This window comes from Ahaetulla prasina, chromosome 3 (assembly GCF_028640845.1).
Source record: "Ahaetulla prasina isolate Xishuangbanna chromosome 3, ASM2864084v1, whole genome shotgun sequence".
Lineage (NCBI taxonomy): Eukaryota > Metazoa > Chordata > Lepidosauria > Squamata > Colubridae > Ahaetulla > Ahaetulla prasina.
The window spans coordinates 3622012-3644120 of NC_080541.1; the positions used below are offsets into that span (position 1 = coordinate 3622012).

General features: G+C 45.0%; 1 protein-coding gene across 1 annotated transcript; it reads left to right on the forward strand.

The window, feature by feature from the left end:
* The first annotated feature begins 986 nt into the window (after positions 1 to 986).
* On the forward strand, positions 987 to 20766 carry LOC131194546 (lymphocyte antigen 6E-like). The gene is made up of 3 exons (XM_058175653.1): positions 987 to 1073; positions 19042 to 19158; positions 20465 to 20766. Exons 1-3 carry the CDS (start codon positions 1022 to 1024, stop codon positions 20671 to 20673), a joined length of 378 nt encoding a protein of 125 aa, XP_058031636.1. The 5' UTR covers positions 987 to 1021; the 3' UTR covers positions 20674 to 20766.
* Positions 20767 to 22109: the final 1343 nt, after the last annotated feature.

A 22109-nucleotide genomic window follows, 5' to 3' on the forward strand; every position in this document is an offset into this window, starting at 1 on the left:
GTCAGCCCAGCCCCCTGCCTCCCACTAGCCAAGAGGGGGTGATCTGTGTGCCCCAATTTTGGTCACAGAGGCAAAACCCGTGGGGCGGATAAGGTACTCCGATTGGAGAGTGGAAGAAACTTGATTGCAGAAAATATGACTTCTGTAACAGAGTTGTTAATGCTTGGAACTCACTACGTGACTCCATAGTCTCTACTCAAAATCCCAAAATCTTCAACCAAAAACTGTCTACTATTGACCTCACCCCATTCCTAAGAGGACTATAAGGGGGGTGCATAAGAGCACAATAGTGCCTACCGTTCCTGTCCTATTGTTCCTTTCATTATATCAAATTAATATAGTTGATGCATATTTTTTTACATATAGTTCGGAGAACCGGTAGTAAAAATTATATATATATATTTTCTGAGGTTTTCGCGGGTGTTTGTATGTAGGTCTTTGGTTATTCGGGTTTTCTCCCGCGTAAAATGGGAAGTGTCTTGGCGACGTTTCGACGAAGTCTCATTCGTCATCTTCAGGCTTCAGCTTCGTGCTTGCTTCCAGAAGCATGAAGCTGAAGCCAGAAGATGAGGAATGAGACTTCGTCGAAACGTCGCCAAGACACTTCCAATTTTACACACACACACACACACACACACACACACACACACACACATATATATTTTCTTCAAGGTATGTTGTTTTATCTATGACAATTGTTTGTGTATACTGTTGTGACAAAAAGAAATAAAAAAAAACTGGGGTGGGAAGGCTGAGATTAGGAGGCGCGACCTCCGGCTCAGCCCTTCTGCCCACCCCTTCACCCCCACCGAGGGTCTCCCCGCCGCTGGCTCTCCGACGCAGGGATCAAGCGAGACGCCGCCGAGGCTGGTCTCCGGCCGTTCCGCAGGGCAGGGCGACGTATCCGCGGCTGCTCATCCCCGCCCTCGCCGCGCGGTCCTTAAATGCCGAAGGATGCAGGCGTCGCCGCCGCCTTTTTTCTCCCTTCTCCGGTCTGTTCAGCCGCCACCGGCCGCTCGATATGAAGCCGCTCTTCGCCGCGCTTCTAGCCGGCCTCCTGTGCATGCAGACAGGTAAGGCTCGCCCAGGTGGGAAGGTGGAAGCCAACCTGGTTTTTGGCTGCCTCCCATCGTGATGCTACAATTCGTGTCTCGGTGGGGCCGGAGGCGATCTCAGCCGGGCGGGGGTCTTAAGGTGCCCGCGGAGCTGAAGCCGCCCCGATTAAGGTGGGCATTCAAGATCTGCGCGAAAACTGCAGCGCCAAGTTCGATTAAGTCTTGGCTTGCCAAAAAGCGATCCGTTTATTTATCGTGGTTGTCCGGGATCTCCATCCTCAGTTTGTTATTTTGGATGGGTGGTGGTGGTGGAATATGGAAAGAATAGATTAACAGAATGGGAAGGGACCTTGGAGGTCTTCTAGTCCAGCCCCCTGCTCAAGCAGGAAAGAGCCTTAGTCGTCTGGGCTCTTCTTAAAAAGCCTCCCGTGATGGAGCCACCCGCAACTTCAGCAGTCAAGCCGTTCCACTGATTAATTAGCAAAATAACAAGAGTGGGAAGGGACCTTGGAGGTCTTCTACTCCAGCCTCCTGCTCAAACAGGAGACCTTAAACCATTTCAGACAAATGGTCCTCCGGTCTCTTCTTAAAAAACCTCCAGGGAAGGAGCATTCACAACTTCTGGTGGCAAGCTGTTCCACTGCTTAATTGGTTTCACTGTTAGGAAGTTTCTCCTTAATTCCAGGTTGCTTCTCTCCTGGGTTAGTTTTCATCCGTTGTTTCTTGTCCTGCCCTCTGGTGCTTTGAAGAAGAGGTTGACACCCCCCCCTTCTTTATGGCAGACCCTCAACTTTTAGAAGACCTAGTCACCCCTAGGACAATTAACCAGTGGAACATCAGTGGGTGTTTTTAAGAAGTGCCTAGAGACAGTCACTTCTCTAAAACGGTATAGGTTCTCCTCTTGAGTGGGGCTGGACTAAATGACCTCCAAAGTATCTTCCAGTTCATTCTATTCTGTTGTAGTCCTTCTTTTTTCTAGACTACCCCATTTCAGACAAATGATTGTCTAATCATGCAATGTTAGAGCACCTACAAGCTCTAAAGGCAAGTCGCTCCACTGGTTACTTGTTCTCACTGTCAGAAAATTCCTCCTTATTTCCAGATTGAATCTCTCCTTGTTCAGTTTCCATCCATTATTCCTTGTCTGGCATTCAGGTGCTTTGGAAAATAGCTTGACCCCTTCCTCTCTGTGGCAGCCCCTCAAATATTGGAAGATGCTATCCTGTCTCCCCTGGTCCTTCTCTTCACTAGACTAGCCATGCCCAGTTCCTGTAACCGTTCATCGCATTTTTTAGCCTCCAGTCCCCTAATCATCCTGGTTGCTCTTCTCTGCACTCTTTCTAAAGTCTCAGCATCTTTTTTTTTTTTTTAAAAGACCTCTTTACAAATGACTCTTTAGCATCCTGATTTAGCCTGGTTTAAGCCAACTATAGTTTCTTCAATAACCCCCATTGTCCTGGTGCCAAGGACAGCCAGACCTCGAAACTAAATCGACCTACCGGGTTGGAAAAGTTCAAATGTGCTTGGGCTGTTGAGGTCCGTGGTTTAAAAGCAAGCCATCATCGTTTTACCCGACACATAAACCTAAACCAGGGGTCTGCAACCTGCGGCTCTGGAGCCACATGTGGCTCTTTGACCTCTCTTCTGCGGCTCCCTGTCACTCAAAATATGCTTCACAACTGGCAATGTGCGACACAAGCCAGCACGCGATTTATTGAGTTTTTCAACCCCCGGTAGGCCAACCATGGATAAATCCAAGAAAAGTTTCAGAAGAAAACAGATCGTTTAATTCAACTACATATGCTAGTTGTGTGGCCGCTCAAAAAATAGTCAGCACAGGAAGGGTTTTGTGGCTCCCGGTGTTTTCTTTTCTTTGGGAAACGGGTTCAAATGGCTCTTTGAGTGTTTAAGGTTGCAGACCCCTGAGTTAAACCATTGGGGTTAGTTAGCAGGTTGGTGCGTTACACAGGCTTGGATCAGTTAGGGAAACTACAGTGGGGTCACCGGACAGGAGTGTGTCGTGCGAATTTGCTTTGGTTTCAGGAAGGAAGGAAAAACCGGTCTTTGTAGACGCAGATTTGTAGAATGGATGGGGATACCGGGCGGTCATCTAGCCCAACCCTCTCCACGCTTTGCAGACAAAAGAGTTTGCAAGCTGCCCCTTTGAGAAGATGTTTTTTGTGGCCGCTCAGTAGTGCTGAGAAGGGGAAGAACGTCCAACTTTTGTATTTTGTATTTTTATAGTTTTGTAGTATTCTATTTGTATAGCTTTATTTTTTTAAATATTTTGACCTGCCCAGAGTTACCCTGCAGTAAAATGGGTGGCGGATAAATTGAGGGATGGACAGATGGACGGACAGACAAATACAGGTAGTCCTTGACTTACAATGGATCACTTAATGACTGTTTGAAGGTGCAAAGGCACTGAAAAAAGTGACTTCTGACCACTTTTCACAAAACAATCCCCAAGGTCACGTGATCAAAAGTCTGCCGCCTGGCAACTGGCTTGTACTTATGTCGGTTGCCGTATCCCAGGGTCACGGGTGTCCCTCTGAGAAGCCAAGTCAATGGGAAAACCAGATTCACTTAACGACTGTGTTACTAATTTAACAACAGCAACAGTGGCAAGAAAACGTCATAAAATGGGGCAAAATTGACTTACCAACTGTTTCACTTAGCAACAAAAATTTGGAGGTCAGTTGCGGTCATAAGTCGAGGACTGTCTATAGATAAAATCCAGGAATTAAGCCCCCATAGGAGAAACTTGGAAAGGATGGAAACACCCATTAATTAAGTTTTCTGAATGTAGCTGGTACCTCTTATCTTTGGACGGACAAACAGAAATGCTGGTTTTACGTGTGACTTGATGTTATGAATGAAGCATAATTATTATAATTATTATTGAGTTGAAGACAGAAGAATTATCTTGGCTTTTCCACTCCTATTCCTCTTTTAGTTCCAGATGCTTCTTTTTTTAAAGTAGTTTTTTAATTAGTTTATAATGCAGCATTCAAAGAAAATATAAAAGTAAAATAAGGCAGGAAAAAGGGGAAAGAAAAATGAGAGAAAGAAAAAGGGAAAAGGAAAAACAAGGCATTGATTTCTGACTCCCTTCGGTGCAGAGGCCTTAACATCAAATTTCAACTTTTTACTTTTTGCATAATCGTATCAACTAGCCATTTCTATAACAACAAACCTATCAAATCTGTAAAACCCAAAATCAAAGTTTCATTCCCCCCCCCACCCCAAACACAAAGTCCAGAAGTGGTTTCCAAGCAGAAACAAAAGTATTTTATTTATTTTATTTATCTATTTGTCACAACATCATATAAAAAGATTATATAGTATATAAACATATATATGAGTAAATATTGGGAGGTATAAGCATCTATATATATATATAGGAAGAAGAAAAGAAAAACAATAGGACAGGAACGGTAGGCACATTTGTGTGCTTATGCACCCCCCTTAAATTAAATATTTGTATTTCTTTTCCTTGAATAAAACCATCAATTTAGCCATCTCTGCTAATTCCACCTGTCTTTACTTCCGAATATTCCTGTAGCTATTTACGTGCAGGTGTTTGCGTGTCAGGGCGAGATGGATGGGTGCGACATGGCCTAGCGGGTCGGCAGCTGGCATTCCGGGCCTCGGAGCTGCCCTCCTTTGAGACTCTCTATCATTTTGTCTTAATTGTAGCAGGCTTTCAAATAGGCTGGCAATAAAGAGCATCCCAGCCAGGGTGGGGCACGAGACACCTGCCTTGTTTTCCGCCCCTCCCTGTAAAAACAGCTCAAGGGGTGGGTTGGAGGAATAGAGAAAAGCAGGGCAGCCCAGCATCCTGTGTCGCCCTGAAGCCTGCATGATGCGTGAGTCAGCTTTCGTAAGTCACAACATGCTTCATCAACCTCCATTCAGGGAAAACATCTCTCTGCTGACCTACCTCAATTTTTTTGCCAATTTCTCAATGCTGCCAGGTACTGTTGTGTCTGCGCCCCCTGAGCCGGGTCTCCTGCCAGAAAGTGGAGGTGGGAAGGGCCGTTTTACAGCCTCTTCAGTGGAAAAGGTTGTAGAAAAAATGCTTTTAAAGGATTCTGACGATTCCCAGCTGAGCCGCACAATCATCAGAGGCTTTTTTTTTTTTTTTACTTTTAAAACCATTTTTTCGGCCGAAGAAAAAATGTTTTTAAAAGTTAAAAAAAAAACACCTCTGATGATCACGCGGCTCAGCTTGGGCGGAAGGTGGGGGCAGGGATTTTTGCTACTGGTTCTCCGAACCACCACCTGCTATTGCTACCGGATCGGGCGATCCGGTCTGAACCAGGAGCATTTCACCCCTGATCTCTCCCCACCAATACTTGACCGACCTGCTGCCCTGACACAGGTCAAGCATCCTCAATCATGTCTAGCAAAACTCTGCCAGCTGTGCCCTTCAATCTGGATAGATGTGCCAAGGGAAGCAAACCGTGGTCATTCTTTTTTTCTTTTTCACTTGTCCAGGTGACAACTGAGGAGTTGCTGTTGTTGTTTTTCTTTTGCAGCACAGACAGTTTATTATTTGTATCACCGATAACGCAAAGAGGTGAACCTATCCAACACACCTTCCTTCTCCTTCCTCCCCCCCACATGACAACCCTGTGAGGTGGGTTGGGCTGACAGAGAGAGACTGGCCCAAAGTCACCCAGTCGGCTTTCATAACTAAGGCAGGACTAGAACTCACCATCTGCTGGTGATTGGCCCAAAATCACCCAGTCAGCTTTTGTAATTTAAGACAGGACTAGAACTCGCCATCCCCTGGTGATTAGTCCAAAGTCACCCATACAGCTTTCGTAACTAAGGTAGGACTAGAACTCTTAGTCTCCTGGTGATTGGGCCAAAATCGCCCAGCTGGCTTTCCAGCCTAAAATGGGACTAGAACTCCTTGTCTCCTGGTAATTGGCCCAAAGTCACCCGGCCAGCTTTCATGCTTAAGACAGGACTAGAACTCACCGTCTCCTGGTGATTGGGTCCAAATCAACCAGCTGTCTTTTGTGCCTAAGACTGGACTAGAATTCCCTGTCTCCTGGTAATTGGCCCAAAGTCACCCAGTCAGCTTTCATGTCTAAGTTGGGACTAGAACTCACTGTCTCCTGGTATTGGGCCCAAGACCTGGCTTTCATGCTTAAGGTGGGGCTAGAACTCGCAGTCTCCTGGTAATTGGGCCAAAATCACCCAACTGGCTTTCCAGCCTAAAACGGGACTAGAACTCCCTGTCTCCTGGTAATTGGCTGAAAGTCACCCAGCCAGCTTTTATGCTTAAAATGGGACTAGAACTCACCATCTCCTGGTGATTGGGCTCAACTCACCCAGCTGGTTTTCATGCCTAAGGTGGGACTAGAACTCACAGTCTCCTGCTTTCTAGCCTGGTGCTTTCACCACTAGACCAAACCGGAAGTTTCTCTTCATGCAGGAGAAATTTTAGCTCATAGCTAAAAAAAAAATAAAATAAAAAAGCTGGGAATTGCCATCTTCACATCTGAATGATGGCACCCTGGCTGGGGAAGGTACCTGTTCTGTCCCCCTTTGCCTCCGTCCAAGCGATGGCTTAATTAACCGGCACCATCAGCTCTAGCAGCAAAATAGCGAGCGTCTGCCAAGTGTCTCTGTTGTCTCCCTCGAGCAAAGCTTTAGAACAGGGGTCTCCAACCTTGGTCCCTTTAAGACTTGTGGACTTCAGCTCCCAGAGTTCCTCAGCCAGCAAAGCTTTAGAACAGGGGTCTCCAACCTTGGTCCCTTTAAGACTTGTGGACTTCAACTCCCAGAATTCCTCAGCCAGCAAAGCTTTAGAACAGGGGTCTCCAACCTTGGTCCCTTTAAGACTTGTGGACTTCAACTCCCAGAGTTCCTCAGCCAGCAAAGCTTTAGAACAGGGGTCTCCAACCTTGGTCCCTTTAAGACTTGTGGACTTCAACTCCCAGAATTCCTCAGCCAGCAAAGCTTTAGAACAGGGGTCTCCAACCTTGGTCCCTTTAAGACTTGTGGACTTCAACAAAGCAAAGCTAGCTGAGGAACTCTGGGAGTTGAAGTCCACAAGTCTTAAAGTTGCCAAGGTTGGAGACCCCAGAACTAGAAGACCCCCAAGGTCCCTTCCAATTATTCTGTTCTGTTCTATCTTTTTTTTTTTAAAGATAAAAGTCATACCTCCTTCCTTTCTTAGAAGAGAGAGTGCACGAAGGTGTTACAGGTGTGGCTGACAATACACCTAGGTGGTGTTGGGTGGGGGGGAGTATACCCACCTCCCGAATTAAATAGCAATAAAAACTCAGAGAAATGCACCCAGGGGGACAGAATGATGTCACCAGGAAGTGGGATAGGTCCTCCCACTCACCCCTGAGCGTCAGAAGTGAGATACCTGGCAGCTGCTTCCAGACTCTTAACAGGGATTAAAAAATAATAATCATCACAACTTTGAGAAGTGCGAAAGTTTTATTTTAAGGGCACAAAACGCAGCTGCAAAATTTGCATTCCTCCCCCGATTAAACTGCGTTTCCGCTACAAAAATGAAATCCCTGTCTTATTCTACGACAGGTGGATTAAAAACCATTCATTGAGTGGCCCTTCAAAGTTTACGACGACGCTGGGAAAAAAAAGTGAGCTAGGATCGTTTTTCACACTTATGACCGTTGCAGCATTCCCGGTAGTCAAAATTCAGAGGCTTGGCAACTGACTCGTATTTATGACGGTTCCAGGGTCCCGGGATCCCCTTTTGCGACCTTTTGACAAGCGGCATCAATGGGGAAGCCAGATTCACTTAATGACCGGGGGATTAACTTAACCACTGCAGTGATTCACTTAGCAACTATGGGAAGACAGGTCGTAAATGGAGCAAAATTCATTGAACAACTGTCTCGCTTAGCAACGGAAATTTTTGGCCTCGGTTGTGGTCGTAAGTCAAGGACTTGCCAGCACGTGGTTCCGAAAGACCCTCCCCAAAGTCACTCATTTCTGAAGTTCTGATGGATAGCTTTCCCCCACCCACCCATGATCATTTTGGGTGTGTAATAGGGTATATATTAGGGGCCGGGATAGCTCTGGCTGTTAAGAAGCCTGTTATTAGAACACAGCAGCCTGCAATTACTGCAGGTTCAAGCCCGGCCCGAGGTTGACTCAGCCTTCCATCCTTTATAAGGTAGGTAAAATGAGGACCCAGATTGTTGGGGGGGCAATAAGTTGACTTTGTAAAATATACAAATAGAATGAGACTATTGCCTTATACACTGTAAGCCGCCCTGAGTCTTCGGAGAAGGGCGGGATATAAATGTAAACTATATATATATATATATATATATATATATATAACAACAGAGTTGGAAGGGACCTTGGAGGCCTTCTAGTGCAACCCCCTGCCCAGGCAGGAAACCCTACACCATCTCAGTCAGATGGTTATCCAACATTTTCTTAAAAATTTCCAGTGTTGGAGCATTCACAACTTCTGCAGGCAAGTCGTTCCACTTATTAATTGTTCTAACTGTCAGGAAATTTCTCCTTAGTTCTAAGTTGCTTCTCTCCTTGAATAGTTTCCACCCATTGCTTCTTGTTCTACTCTCAGGTGCTTTGGAGAACAGCCCGACTCCCTCTTCTTTGTGGCAACCCCTGAGATATTGGAACACTGCTATCATGTCTCCCCTAGTCCTTCTTTTTATTAAACTAGACATACCCAGTTCCTGCAACCGTTCTTCATATGTTTTAGCCTCCAGTCCCCTCATCATCTTTGTTGCTCTTCTCTGCACTCTTTCTAGAGTCTCAGCATCTTTTTTACATCGTGGCGACCAAAACTGGATGCAATATTCGAAGTGTGGCCTTACCAAGGCATTTTAAAGTGGCATTAACACTTCAGGTGTTTGGCAACCAGCCAGCATTTAAAAAATGGAATGAAAATACACTCCCAAGTATAAAACAATAAATCCATTTTAAACAGTGGTGAAATTCAGCTGGTTCGCACCTATTCGGGAGAACCGGTTGTTAACTTTCTAAGCAGTTCGGAGAACCGGTTGTTGGAAGAAATCTCCCCCCCCCACTTTACAGGGCTAATCCTGTACGGAAGGCAGGAAGGAAACATTCTGGTGGTGTTTCTAGCCTCATCTTTATTGCCCTGTTTACAGAAACTGCCTCTCTGGTTAACCCTTATTACATTGTAACAGTTAAAACAAAGCGCCCATCAATGTGAGTGACGTTGAGTTGGCCACGCCCACACGGTCACATGACCACCTAGCCACGCCCACCTAGCTGGTCATTAGAGCAGAGAACCGGTTGTTAAATTATTTGAATCCCACCACTGATTTTAAAGATAGGGAAATTTAGGGTTTTTTCCCCCAGACTGTGACTAAGTATCTTTCTCCACTCTTAGGTCTGGTCGGGGAGGATGTGTGTGTGTGTGTTGTAAATGAGAAGCAAAACCCTCACCTTTGGGGCCTGCCTGGAGTTTCAAACAATGTGTAAACTTTTAACTACATCCCCACTACAGATCGGATGGGACTTAAGTAGGGATTTTGGAACGGAGCAAACAGCAACAGGGTGAAGTCATTGTTATCCCCGCCACACTTACAAGCAAACACACACACACAAAACCACAAATGCACAGGTTGTCCCGTGTAAGTCCCTTCCACCCAGAATGCCTTTCTTCCTGAAGGAACAGAGCAAATAGCAGCAGCTGCTTGGGAGAAGTTTCTGGGAGTTTGAATTGCAGAATGAGAGAGGGTTAGGTTTCCTTCTCTTCCTCCACTCTCCTGGTTGTTGTTGTTGTTCTCCTCCTCCTCCTCCTCCTCCTCCTCCTCCTCCTCCTCCTCCTCCTCCTCCTCCTCCTCCTCCTCCTCCTCCTCCTCCTCCTCCTCCTCCTCCTCCTCCTCTTCTTCTTCTTCTTCTTCTTCTTCTTCTTCTTCTTCTTCTTCTTCTTCCTCCTCCTCCACCTCCTCCTCCTCCTCCTCCTCCTCCTCTTCTTCTTCTTCCTCCTCCTCCTCCGCCTCCTCCTCCTCCTCCTCCTCCTCCTCCTCCTCCTCCTCCTCCTCCTCCTCCTCCTCCTCCTCCTCCTCCTCCTCTTCTTCTTCTTCTTCTTCTTCTTCTTCTTCTTCTTCTTCTTCTTCTTCTTCTTCTTCTTCTCCTCCTCCTCCTCCTCCTCCTCCTCCTCCTCCTCCTCCTCCTCCTCCTCCTTTTCCACCATTTGCCCAGTTACATTTCCACCCAGACCTTCTCTACTCCCTTGGATTTCTAACCAAGGCATTCTTCTGCAGATCCAGCTCCTCCTTCTCCTCCTCCCTTCTTACTACCAGATTCTGTATCAGCTTTCTTCCCTTAGGCCATCCATCTGGTAAACTCACAATATTTGTTTTTCATGTATACATCCTGACTAGACTATGTTGTTTCTCTGTGTCATATAATATATGTGGGTGTGGGTAAATATATAATTTTGTATTTATTTACTTAGTCATGTTTACGTAATATATCTTGGAAGTGGTGACCTTTTGAGAACTGTATGCAAGGAAATTTCATTTTAATGTATGCTGATTAGTGTACATTTAAAGTGACAATAAAGTTATTCTAAGTCTAAGTCAAAGTTTTCTCCTTCTGCTCCTCCTCCTTTTTCTTTTTCTTCCTCTTCTTCCCCTTCCCCCTCCACAAACCCCACTCCCTTCTAGCACTGATGTTCCCCCATTGGGACATGAAACATCTGCAAGAAAAAGACCAAGCACTTCCTCCTCCTCCCCTTCAACCTATTTTCAAAGCACCTGAAGGCAGGACTTCTTCTCCTTCTCCTTCTTCTTCTCCTTCTCCTTCTCCTTCTCCTTCCTCTTCCTCCTCCTCTTCCTCTTCCTCCTCCTCTTCTTCCTCCTCGTCCTCCTCCTCGTCCTCCTCGTCCTCCTCCTCGTCCTCCTCCTCCTCTCCCCCTTCAACCTATTTTCAAAGCACCTGAAGGCAGGACTTCTTCTTCTCCTTCTCCTTCTCCTTCTTCTTCCTCTTCCTCCTCTTCCTCCTCTCCTCCTCGTCCTCGTCCTCCTCCTCGTCCTCGTCCTCCTCCTCCTCTCCCCCTTCAACCTATTTTCAAAGCACGTGAAGGCAGGATTTCTTCTTCTTCTTCTTCTTCTTCTTCTTCTTCTTCTTCTTCTTCTTCTTCTTCTTCTTCTTCTTCTTCTTCCTCCTCCTCCTCCTCTTCCTCTTCCTCTTCCTCTTCCTCTTCTCCTCTCCTCCTCCTCCTCCTCCTTTCCCACCATTTGCTCAGTTACCTTTCCACCCAGGCCTTCTCCACTCCCTTGGAGTTCCAACCAAGGCGTTCTTCTGCAGATAAAACTCCCCAGTGTCTCAAATCCAGGGAGGGCCCCTCTTCTAAACTAGCCCAGGGGGCTTCAACATGAAAGGCACAAAATTGAAACGGTTGGGATTATGGCATCCCCAGCGCTGAGCAGAGCACACCCTTTGGAAAACTATCTTGCCCTCCATCTTTGCTAAGAGGTCATTCTAAAAAGAGGTCAGCAGGTTGCCTCTAGCCGAACACGCCCACGAATACCAGCGGGCAAGATGAAAGATGAAAGTTTTTTGGTTTCGTAAGACATTTATTTATTTATTTATTTATTTGCATTTATACCCCGCCCTTCTCCGAAGACTCAGGGCGGCTTACACTATGTCAAGCAATGGTCTTCATCCATTTGTATATTATATACAAAGTCAACTTTTATTGCCCCCAACAATCTGGGTCCTCATTTTACCTACCTTATAAAGGATGGAAGGCTGAGTCAACCTTGGGCCTGGTGGGACTTGAACCTGCAGTAATTGCAAGCAGCTGCTGTTAATAACAGACTGTCTTAGCAGCCTGAGCCACCAGAGGATTCAACCACAAACCCCATGGGGAGGACCGGGAGGCCCTATGCACGGTCACTCACGCTCTTGTGACGTCTCGCCTGGATTACTGCAACGCTCTCTACATGGGGCTTCCCTTGAAGGGCATCCGGAGGCTGCAGTTAGTCCAGAATGTGGCTGCGCGGGTGATAGAGGGAGCCCCTCGTGGCTCCCGCATAACACCCATCCTGCGCAGACTGCACTGGCTACCTGTGGCCTTCCGGGTGCGCTTCAAGGTTTTGGTGACCACCTTTAAAGCGCTCCATGGCATTGGGCCGGGTTATTTACGGGACCGCCTACTGCTACCAAATACCTCTCACCGACCCGTGCGCTCTCACAGAGAGGGACTCCTCAGGGTGCCGTCAGCTAGGCAGTGCCGTCTGGCGACGCCCAGGGGAAGGGCCTTCTCTGTGGGGGCTCCCACCCTCTGGAACGAACTCCCCCCAGGACTCCGTCAACTTCCTGACCTTCGAACCTTCCGTCGCGAGCTCAAGACACATTTATTCATCTGTGCAGGACTGGCTTAGATTTTAAATTTAGAGGGGTTTTAAATTGATTTTAATATGTATATTTTATATTTATATTTATATTTTTTAAAAAATTCGGGCGTTAGAATAAGTTTTTTAAGGATTATTTTAATTTGTATATTGATGTTTTATATGCCTGTGAACCGCCCTGAGTCCTTTGGGAGATAGGGCGGTATATAAATTCGAATAATAAATAAATAAATAAATAAATAAATAAATAAATAAGCTCTTACTGTTTGCGTTCAAACCACAAGCCACCTCCGACAATGCTAAGGAATCTGTAGAAAGCCAGCGTTCTCATAGATCCAAATCGATAGATTCACCCTACATGACAGGCTCAAGATCCAGATGGATCTTGACAGACTTGAACCCCGGGCCCTAACTAACAAAATGCAATTCAGTGTAGAGAAAAGTCAAGTCTTACACTTAGGCAGGAAAAACCAAAAGCACACATATAGACTGGGGGAAACCTTAATAGCAGGAACTGTGAGAGGGATCTTGGAGTCTTAGTGGACAACCAATTAAAATAGGAGGCAGCGGTGTGTGGCGGCAGCCAAAAAGACCAACACAATCCTAAATTGCATTAACAGAGGGATACAATCAAGATCAAGTGAGGTACTAATACCACTCTATAAAGCCTTAGTAAGACCACACCTAGAGTACTGCATCCAGTTTTGGTCACCACACTATAAAAAAAGATGTTGAGACTCTAGAAAAAGTGCAGAGAAGAGCAACCAGGATGATGAGGGGACTGGAGGCTAAAACATAATGAAGAACGGTTGCAGGAACTGGGCTCGGCTAGTCTAGTGAAGAGAAGGACCAGGGGAGACAGGATAGCCGTCTTCCAGTATCTGAGGGGCTGCCACAGAGAGGAGGGGGTCAAGCTATTTTCCAAAGCACCTGAAAGCCAGACAAGGAATAATGGATGGAAACTGATCAAGGAGAGATTCAACCTGGGAATTTTCTGACAGTGAGAACAATTAACCAGTGGAGTGACTTGCCTTTAGAGCTTGTAGGTGCTCTAACATTGCATGATTGGACAATCATTTGTCTGAAATGGGGTAGTCTAGAAAAAAGAAGGACTACAACAGAATAGAATGAACTGGAAGGGACCTTGGAGGTCATCTAGTCCAGCCCCACTCAAGCAGGAGAACCTATACCATTTTAGAGAAGTGACTGTCTAGAGACACTTCTTAAAAATACCAACTGATGGAGCACCCACGATTTCTGGAGGCAGGCGGTTCCACTGATTAATTGTCTTAGGGCCAGACAAGGAATAATGGATGGAAACTGATCAAGGAGAGATTCAACCTGGAAATAAGGTATCAAGGTATTTGATTCCTTCCAACCCACCATTAGTTGAGTTTAGCTTACTTTACTTTATTGTCATTGCACCTCGTACAACGCAATTAAATGCCATTTTCAGTGAACATTATAACTATAAAAATAAAGCACAAACACACATCATTCTCATTCGATACAATTGAATTGAAAACCCCTTGTTGGAAGAAATATCCATCTGGGTTCAGTTCCAAGTGGGGACAAAGACACTGGAAACATGGAGGCTGCTTGGAAAGATGGTTTAATGGTGGTCACACGTTCAGGGCGTTGGGTGAAGAACCAGAGAGGAAAGGAGAAGAAGAGAAGAAGAGAGTAGAAGGGTCAAAGGGCAGAAGGGATGCTGAATGCCTGAGTTTATATTCTCTGTAGGGCCCCACCTTGGTGTTTCCTGTTCCTGTATAAGAAATGTACCCCGATTTGTTGTCAAACTCCCAGGTGGTCTAGGGGTCTTAGCTAACATTGTAGGTTGTCTCTCAAGCTTGCTTGAGCCTTGCCATGTGGTGAGTTTCTGTTGCTAGATGAGTCCTATTGTGTTGCAAATAATGGTTCATTGACAAAGGTGGGGGGATTGAGTGAGCTTGGCTGAAGCCTTAATTGCCCACTGACAAAGGTGTGGGGGAGGCAGGAAGCTGCTTTCTTTAAAACAGGTTTCTCCATTTCTTATCCAGGGAAATAATCTTCTGCCCTTTTTAATATTTTCTAAAATATTTCATTCTTCTAGGAGAGGAGTGAGTGCTAACTTCCTACACCCTGATATTGCATTAATATTAGAATAGAATAGAATAGAATAGAATAGAATAGAATAGAATAGAATAGAATAGAATAGAATAGGAAATAGGAAATAGGAAATAGGAAATAAATGAAATGGATAGGATAGGATAGGATAGGCCAGGCCAGGCCAGGATAGGATAACAGAGTTGGAAGGGACCTTGGAGGTCTTCTAGTCCAACCTCCTTAGGCAGGAAACCCTACACCACTTCAGACAAATGGTTATCCAACATCTTCTTAAAAGCCTCCAGTGTTGGAACATTCACAACTTCTGGTGGCAAGCTGTTCCACTGATTGTTTCTCTCTCTCAGGAAATTCCTCCTTAGTTCTAAGTTGCTTCTCTCCTTGATGTGTGTTTCCACCCATTGCTTCTTGTCCTGCCCTCAGGGGCTTTGGAGAATGTTGCACTATTACATTACAGCATAAAGCCACACTGGGTAGCCCCCCCCCCAAATCCGCCAGCCGGGGATGGGCTCTGTGGGGGTTCCAGGCTTCCAAACAGACACCTACCAAAACAGGTAGGACGTCCTTAAAAAAACCCCTCAAGAAATCTCACCCTTCAGGGTCAAAACAGTGAAGTAAAAAGTGAATAATTTACAAGAAGAAAAACGAGCTGCCCAAATACTTTCCAAAGCTTTAAAACCATCTGAAACATAGGGGTTTGTTTTAACTCTGCGAAAGGAGGGACAAAGTTCGGAGAAATTCTTGAGGGGGGAGTGTGACAGTCTTTGTGAGGAGGTGGAACAAGGAGAGGTGGGAATGAATGGCTCTTTAAATGTCAGTTCCTCTTTCTGGAGCTCAGTTGTCTCTTTAAATAGAATAGAATAGAATAGAATTTTTATTGGCCAAGTGTGATTGGACACACAAGGAATTTGTCTTGGTGCATATGCTCTCGGTGTACATAAAAGAAATAGAATAGAATAGAATAGAATAGAATAGAATAGAATAGAATAGAATTTTTTTATTGGCCAAGTGTGATTGGACACACAAGGAATTTGTCTTGGTGAGTATGCTCTCAGTGTACATAAAAGAAATAATAGAATAGAATAGAATAGAATAGAATAGAATAGAATAGAATAGAATAGAATAGAATAGAATAGAATTTTTTTATTGGCCAAGTGTGATTGGACACACAAGGAATTTGTCTTGGTGCATATGCTCTCAGTGTACATAAAATAAAAGATACGTTCATCAAGGTACAACATTTACAACACAATTGATGGTCAATATATCAATATAAATCATAAGGATTGCCAGCAACAAGTTATAGTCATACAGTCATAAATGGGAAGAGATTGGTGATGGGAACTATGAGAAGATTAATAGTAGTGCAGATTCAGTAAATAGTCTGACAGTGTTGATGGAATTATTTCTTTAGCAGAGTGATGGCCTTCGGGAAAAAACTGTCCTTGTGTCTAGTTGTTCTGTGGTGCAGTGCTCTATAGCGTCGTTTTGAGGGTAGGAGTTGAAACAGTTTATGTCCAGGATGTGAGGGATCTGTAGATATTTTCACGGCCCTCTTCTTGATTCGTATTGATCTGGTATTTGAGAGGTTGCCACAAAGAGGAAGGGGTCAACTATTCTCCAAAGCATGAGAAGGCAGGAGAAGAAACAATGGATGGAAACTAACCAAGGAGAGAAGCAACCTAGAACTAAGGAGAAATTTCCTGACAGTTGAAACAAGTAACCAGTGGAACTGCTTGCCTCCAGAAGTTGTGAATGCTCCAACACTGGAGGTCTTTAAGAAGAGACTGGACAGCCACTTGTCTGGAATGGTCTCCTGCTTGAGCAGGGGGCTGGACTAGAAGACCTCCAAGGTCCCTTCCCTGATTATTAAGCAAGAATACTCTAAGATCAAACAATACATGGCTCAGACCCTGCAGTTAAATTCCACAGGAATTGCAAAAAAAATTCCATGTAGAGATTCCAATCTTCTTCATGGATTTGTGGAAGAATTTCCAAGAATTTCTCCCCAAGTCCCATTTCAGCCTAAGCGAGAACAGAAGTCAAAATTCTTGATTTATACTTTACCGAGCTTTCATTTCAGGTTAAAGGGAGATTTTGACGATCTACTTTATCCTTCACAGTTAAAACACACACACACACACACACACACAAAAGGAATCATCCAGTAGCATGAAAGAATCCGCTTTTTATTCAGATGTGCGGATTGGGATAGGTGCTAAGCGGAGCACAGACTAGATAGTGTCAGAATTACGGCATACAGAGTTGGAAGGGACCTTGGAGGTCTTCTAGTCCAACCCCCTGCTCAGGAAGGAATCCTTGTACCAGCGATGGCTAACCTTTTTGCCATTACGTGCCAAAAGCAGGGGGAGCACGGGGGTGGTGGTGGTGTCACGTGTATGCGCTCACACCCATAATTCAATATGCCCCGCCCCTGCGCACACGTGCATGACTCCCCCTGCTTTTGGCATATGATGGCACAGTGGGCCCGGTAGACCCATTTTTCGCCCTCCCCAGGCTCCGGAGGCTTTCTTGGAATCTGGTGAGGGCGAAAATTGCCTTCCCCACCCTACGGAGGCCTTCTGGAGGCTGGAAACATAGGTTATAATAATAATAACAGAGTTGGAAGGGACCCTGGAGGTCTTCTAGACCAACCCCCTGCCCAGGCAGGAAACCCTATACCACTTCAGACAAATGGTTATCCAATCTCTTCTTAAAAATTTCCAGTGTTGGAGCATTCACAACTTCTGGAGGCAAGTTTTTCCATTAATTAATTGTTCTCATTGTCAGGAAATTTCTCCTTAGTTCTAGGTTGCTTCTCTCCTTGATTAGTTTCCACCCATTGTTTTCTTGTTCTACTCTCAGGTGCTTTGGAGAATAGCTTGACTCCCTCTTCTTCTTTGTGGCAACCCCTGAGATATCGGAAGACTGCTATCATGTCACCTCTAGTCCTTCTTTTCATCAAACTAGACATACTCAGTTCCTGCAACCGTTCTGTCATGGTTCCGAGTAGTGCTCCCAATGAATTCTGATAATTCTGAAGCTCTGGCTTTTCTCAAAGATCCTATTTATTGGGCACACCATGTCGGCACATTCAGATGTGAAACCAACTCTGAATATTTCCTGTGCTTTGGTATAATTAAAGGATATTGTCCACCCCCCTTGTGTCACAGGTCACGTTAACCAACGAAGCAGGCGATGAACTTCTCATCACACCCTCCTGCTATTGCTAGGGCAGGTTGAGTTGACCTTGGTTCTCAGGAGCCTTATCACTGTTATGTCTGGAGCTGTAGAGGAAAACATTCTACATTCTTCAACTCTCTCACACACACACAGTATGCATGGCACCTTAGAAATGAAGCAAAATAAAATATACTTTGAGAGTTGATAAATTCTTTCTATACTTTAGCCTCCAGTCCCCTAATCATATACCATGTTGGCTTGCTGGTTAACTCCATTACAAGTAAATATGAGCCAGTCGTGTGCAGCGGCAGCCAAAAAAGCCAACACAATCCTAAATTGCATTAACACAATCAAGATCAAGTGAGGTACTAATACAACTCTATAAAGCCCTAGTAAGACCACACCTAGAGTACTGCATCAGGTTTTGGTCACATTGAGACTCTAGAAAAAGTGCAGAGAAGAGCAACCAGGATGATTAGGGGATTGGAGGCTAAAACATATGAAGAACGGTTGCAGGAACCGGGCATGGCTGGTCTAGTGAAGAGAAGGACCAGGGGAGACATGAGAGCAGTCTTCCAATATTTGAGGGGCTGCCACAGAGAGGAGGAAGGGGGTCAAGCTGTTTTCCAAAGCACCTCAAGGCCAGAAAAGGAATAACGGATGGAAACTGAACAAGGGGAGATTCAACCTGGAAATAAGGAGCAACTTTCTGACAGTGAGAACAATCAACCAATGAATTGCTTTCAGAAGTTGTGGGAGCTTCATCCCTGGAAGCTTTCAAGAAGAGACCGGACAGCCATCTGTCAGAAATGGTGTAGGGTCTCCTGCTTGGATGGGGGGTTGGACTAGATGACCTAAAAGATCCCTCCCAACTCTGTTAATTTGTAATCTGTAAAAAGTAGTTACAACCGTTCATTTAGCGACCGACTGAAGTTACAACAGCCCTAAAAAAAGTGATTTAGGGTCTTTTCCCCCCCCACATTTAACAACCCTTGCAATACCCCCAAGGTCACGGGATGAAAATTCAGATGCTCGACCACTGACTCAAATTTAGGACGATTGCAACGTCCCAGGATCACGCGATTCCCCTTTTGTGACCTTCCGACACCGGGGGAACATATAACAACCGAATTATTCACTTAATGACCGCCATAATTTATTTCACAAAGATTGTGGCAAGAAAGGTTTCATTTTATTTCATTTTATTATTTTATTAATTTAATTTAATTTATTTTATGATGCTTATAAGGCTTTGCAAAATTCCCGGGATTTCTGCCCATTTCATAACGTGACTTGAACGCAAGTGAGTTTGCTTCTTCCTGTGCTCCCCCTTGCAGAGTCTTTGCTGTGCATCACATGCGACAAAGTGGACCATAACGACAAATGCATTACCATACAGCGCTGTGCTGAGACCGACCGCTACTGCACAACAAAATATTTTGGCAGAGGTTCTGGTAAGTGAGACTACCCTTTCTGGGAGCTTTTCATTCTGGAATTGCAAGCAAATGCTTCTTTTACAATGGAATAGAATAGAATAGAATAGAATTTTTTATTGGCCAAGTGTGATTGGACACACAAGGAATTTGTCTTGGTGCATATGTAATGTAATGTAATGAGAGGTGGGTTTCAGCAGGTTCTGACCAGTTCTGGAAAACCGGTAGCGGAAATTTTGAGTAGTTCAGAGAACCGGTAAACACACCTCTGGTTGGCCCTGCCCCCATCTATTTGCTGCCTCCCGAGTCCCAGCCTGTTTTGTCTCCTTCCCCACTTCGGAGTAACGAGCTGGCCTTCAGCCAGTGGATTCACGGCTCTTATCAGTCCTGGCAGAGAAATCGCAGCTGCCTGCCAAAGTTCAAACAAATGACTCACGTAGCAAGACTTTCAGCTCTTTTTGAAACGGTTCAGCTAAACTTTTGCTTCCCGTGGAGTGAGAGCAGTCCCAAAGCTCCTTATATATCCTGTGGGGTGGGGCTCCTGCCCCACCCTTCCCTTTGATTATTATCAGCTGTGTCTGAAGGCGTAGCCGGGGGAAGGGAGGAATCAGGGGATGACGGCCTCATTACATCCTCCGACTGGTCTGGGTCCGGCTCCTGGAGCCGGGCCAAAGGCATCGGTGCTCCTGAGGTAAGCCTTACTGGCCCTTCCCCCTCACTCTCAGAGTCACTTTCAGGCATGGGGCCAGGTTTGGGGGCTGGAGTCACAACACTATCTATCTATCTATCTATCTATCTATCTATCTATCTATCTATCTATCTATCTATCTATCTATCATCTATCTATCTATCTATCTACCTACCTACCTACCTACCTACCTACCTACCTACCTACCTACCTACCTATCATTCCAGTCTTTATCAGAACTATAAGCAAATTTAAAAACTGTTCAGCCCCTAAAGTTAGACAGATATCTCTTCATTCCATATTCCATTTATATGTAAACAAAGCCAAAAAACATCAACTTTTCAAATAATGAGTCTTATTTTAATTTTGAACAAATAAACCAACTTTGCACTCATCCCTTTTAGTTCTAACAAAAAGTCTTATTTTAAGCTTGATCAAATAAACCAACTTTGTATCCCTTCCTTTTCTAATTCTAGTTAGAATAGTTCTATTTTTTTTTTTTTTTAAAAAAAGTTGAGTTCTTCTTTTCCAAAGAGTTGGCAGCCAGAGCACCCATACTTATGATTTCAAACAGCTACTCTTGGAAAAAAAAAATGATGGAAACAAAACAATTGTGTTTATTTTCTTCCTCTCCTGCAGGTGAAAGACACACAGAACTGATCAGCAAAGGATGTTCTGCCTATTGTCCTGATGTAGGGGTTGATATTGGCTTGATGGCTTTCTCAGTGAAATGCTGCTCCCATTCCTTTTGCAACACAAGTGGTGCTATCAGTGTGAAGATGAGCTCTTTGATGCTGCTGGTGGGCACCTTGGCCAGTGTCTTCTACATGATTGGAGCCAATCTGTGATGAGAGACGACATGAGCTCAGGGCAGCTCCCCCATGGAGGACTCAAACCTATCCTGGAAAAATTGTAGGTTAAAAAGAATTTCCCTCTTGCTACTTGGCTCTGCCTTCAATTCTTTCAACTAATAATCCATCCTAGTCCTTGGTACACCTCGGTTGTGTCCGATACACATAGACCTTTTCTTGGGTCAAGGGCAGGGGTGAAATGCTCCCGGTTTGGACCGGATCGCCCTATCCGGTAGCAATGGTGGCAGGTGGTTCGGAGAACCGATAGCAAAAATCCCACCTGACCCCGCCTCAGCTGAGCCATGCGATCATCAGAGTTTTTTTTTACTTTTAAAAGCCTTTTTTCTTCCGCTGAAAAAATGCTTTTAAAAGTAAAAAAAAAAAAGCCTCTGATGATCGCACGGCTCAGCTGGGATCATTGGAACCCTTTAAAACCTTTTTTTCCTCTTGCGATCCCAGCTGAGTTGCCTGATCATCAGAACCCTTTAAAACAGCGGTTCTCAACCTGTGGGTCGCGACCCCGTTGGGGGTCGAATGACGATTTGCCAGGGGTCGCCTAAGACCATCGGAAATATGGGAAGTATACTTGCGAGTCGAAGAATCGCGCTCCAACGGTTGACTCCACAAGCCAGCTGCAGGCTCTTCAAATCGCTAGCCGAATTCGGCTTCAAGCGCGATGAATTAAAAAAGAGAGAAATCTTTGCTCTGATGTCTCCCTCTCAAGCCAGCTGCAATCACTCCCAATCGCTAGCCTAATCTGGCTTCAGGCGCAATAAATTTAATAGGGGAGGAGTCTCCGCTTTAATGCCTCCGTCCTCAAGGCAATCGCAAGCAGTTCAGATCGCTAGCCAATACGGCTTCAGGCGCGATAAATTCAAAACGAAAATAATTTTACGGTTGGGGTCACCACATCATGGGGAATTGTATTAAAGGGGTCGCCACATCGTGGGGAATTGTATTAAAGGGGTCGCAGCACTATAAAGGTTGAGAACCACTGCTTTAAAAGCATGTTTTCTACAAGCCCTTCGGCCAAAGAGGTTGTAGAAAAAATGTTTTTAAAAGGTTCTGGAGAGCAGGCAACTCAGCTGGGATCGTCGGAACCCTTTAAAAGCTTTTTTTCCTCTGGCGATCCCAGCTGAGTTGCCTGATCATCACAGGCTTTTAAAAGCATTTTTTTAAAGAACCTCTTTGGCCAAAGAGGTTGTAGAAAAAATGCGTTTAAAAGTTAAAAAAAAAAGAGGTTGGCCATGCCCACCCGGTCACATTACCCTCCCCCACCAAGCCACGCCCACAGAACAAATTTTACATTTCACCAAGGGCCTCATTCTTCTTCCCTCTCCAGTCATGATTTTGCAGATGTTTTGTAATTTCTTTGCAATTGCTCCAGGTGAACGCCAACCCACATGAGTTGACCAAAGTTCTGGGCAGTGGAT

Coding starts and splice junctions, on each gene's coding strand:
- LOC131194546 (XM_058175653.1), top strand. CDS start 1,022: ATGAAGCCGCTCTTCGCCGCGCTTCTAGCCGGCCTCCTGTGCATGCAG. Junction 1,074..19,041: donor CCTCCTGTGCATGCAGACAG/GTAAGGCTCGCC, acceptor TCCCCCTTGCAG/AGTCTTTGCTGTGCATCACA. Junction 19,159..20,464: donor ATATTTTGGCAGAGGTTCTG/GTAAGTGAGACT, acceptor CCTCTCCTGCAG/GTGAAAGACACACAGAACTG.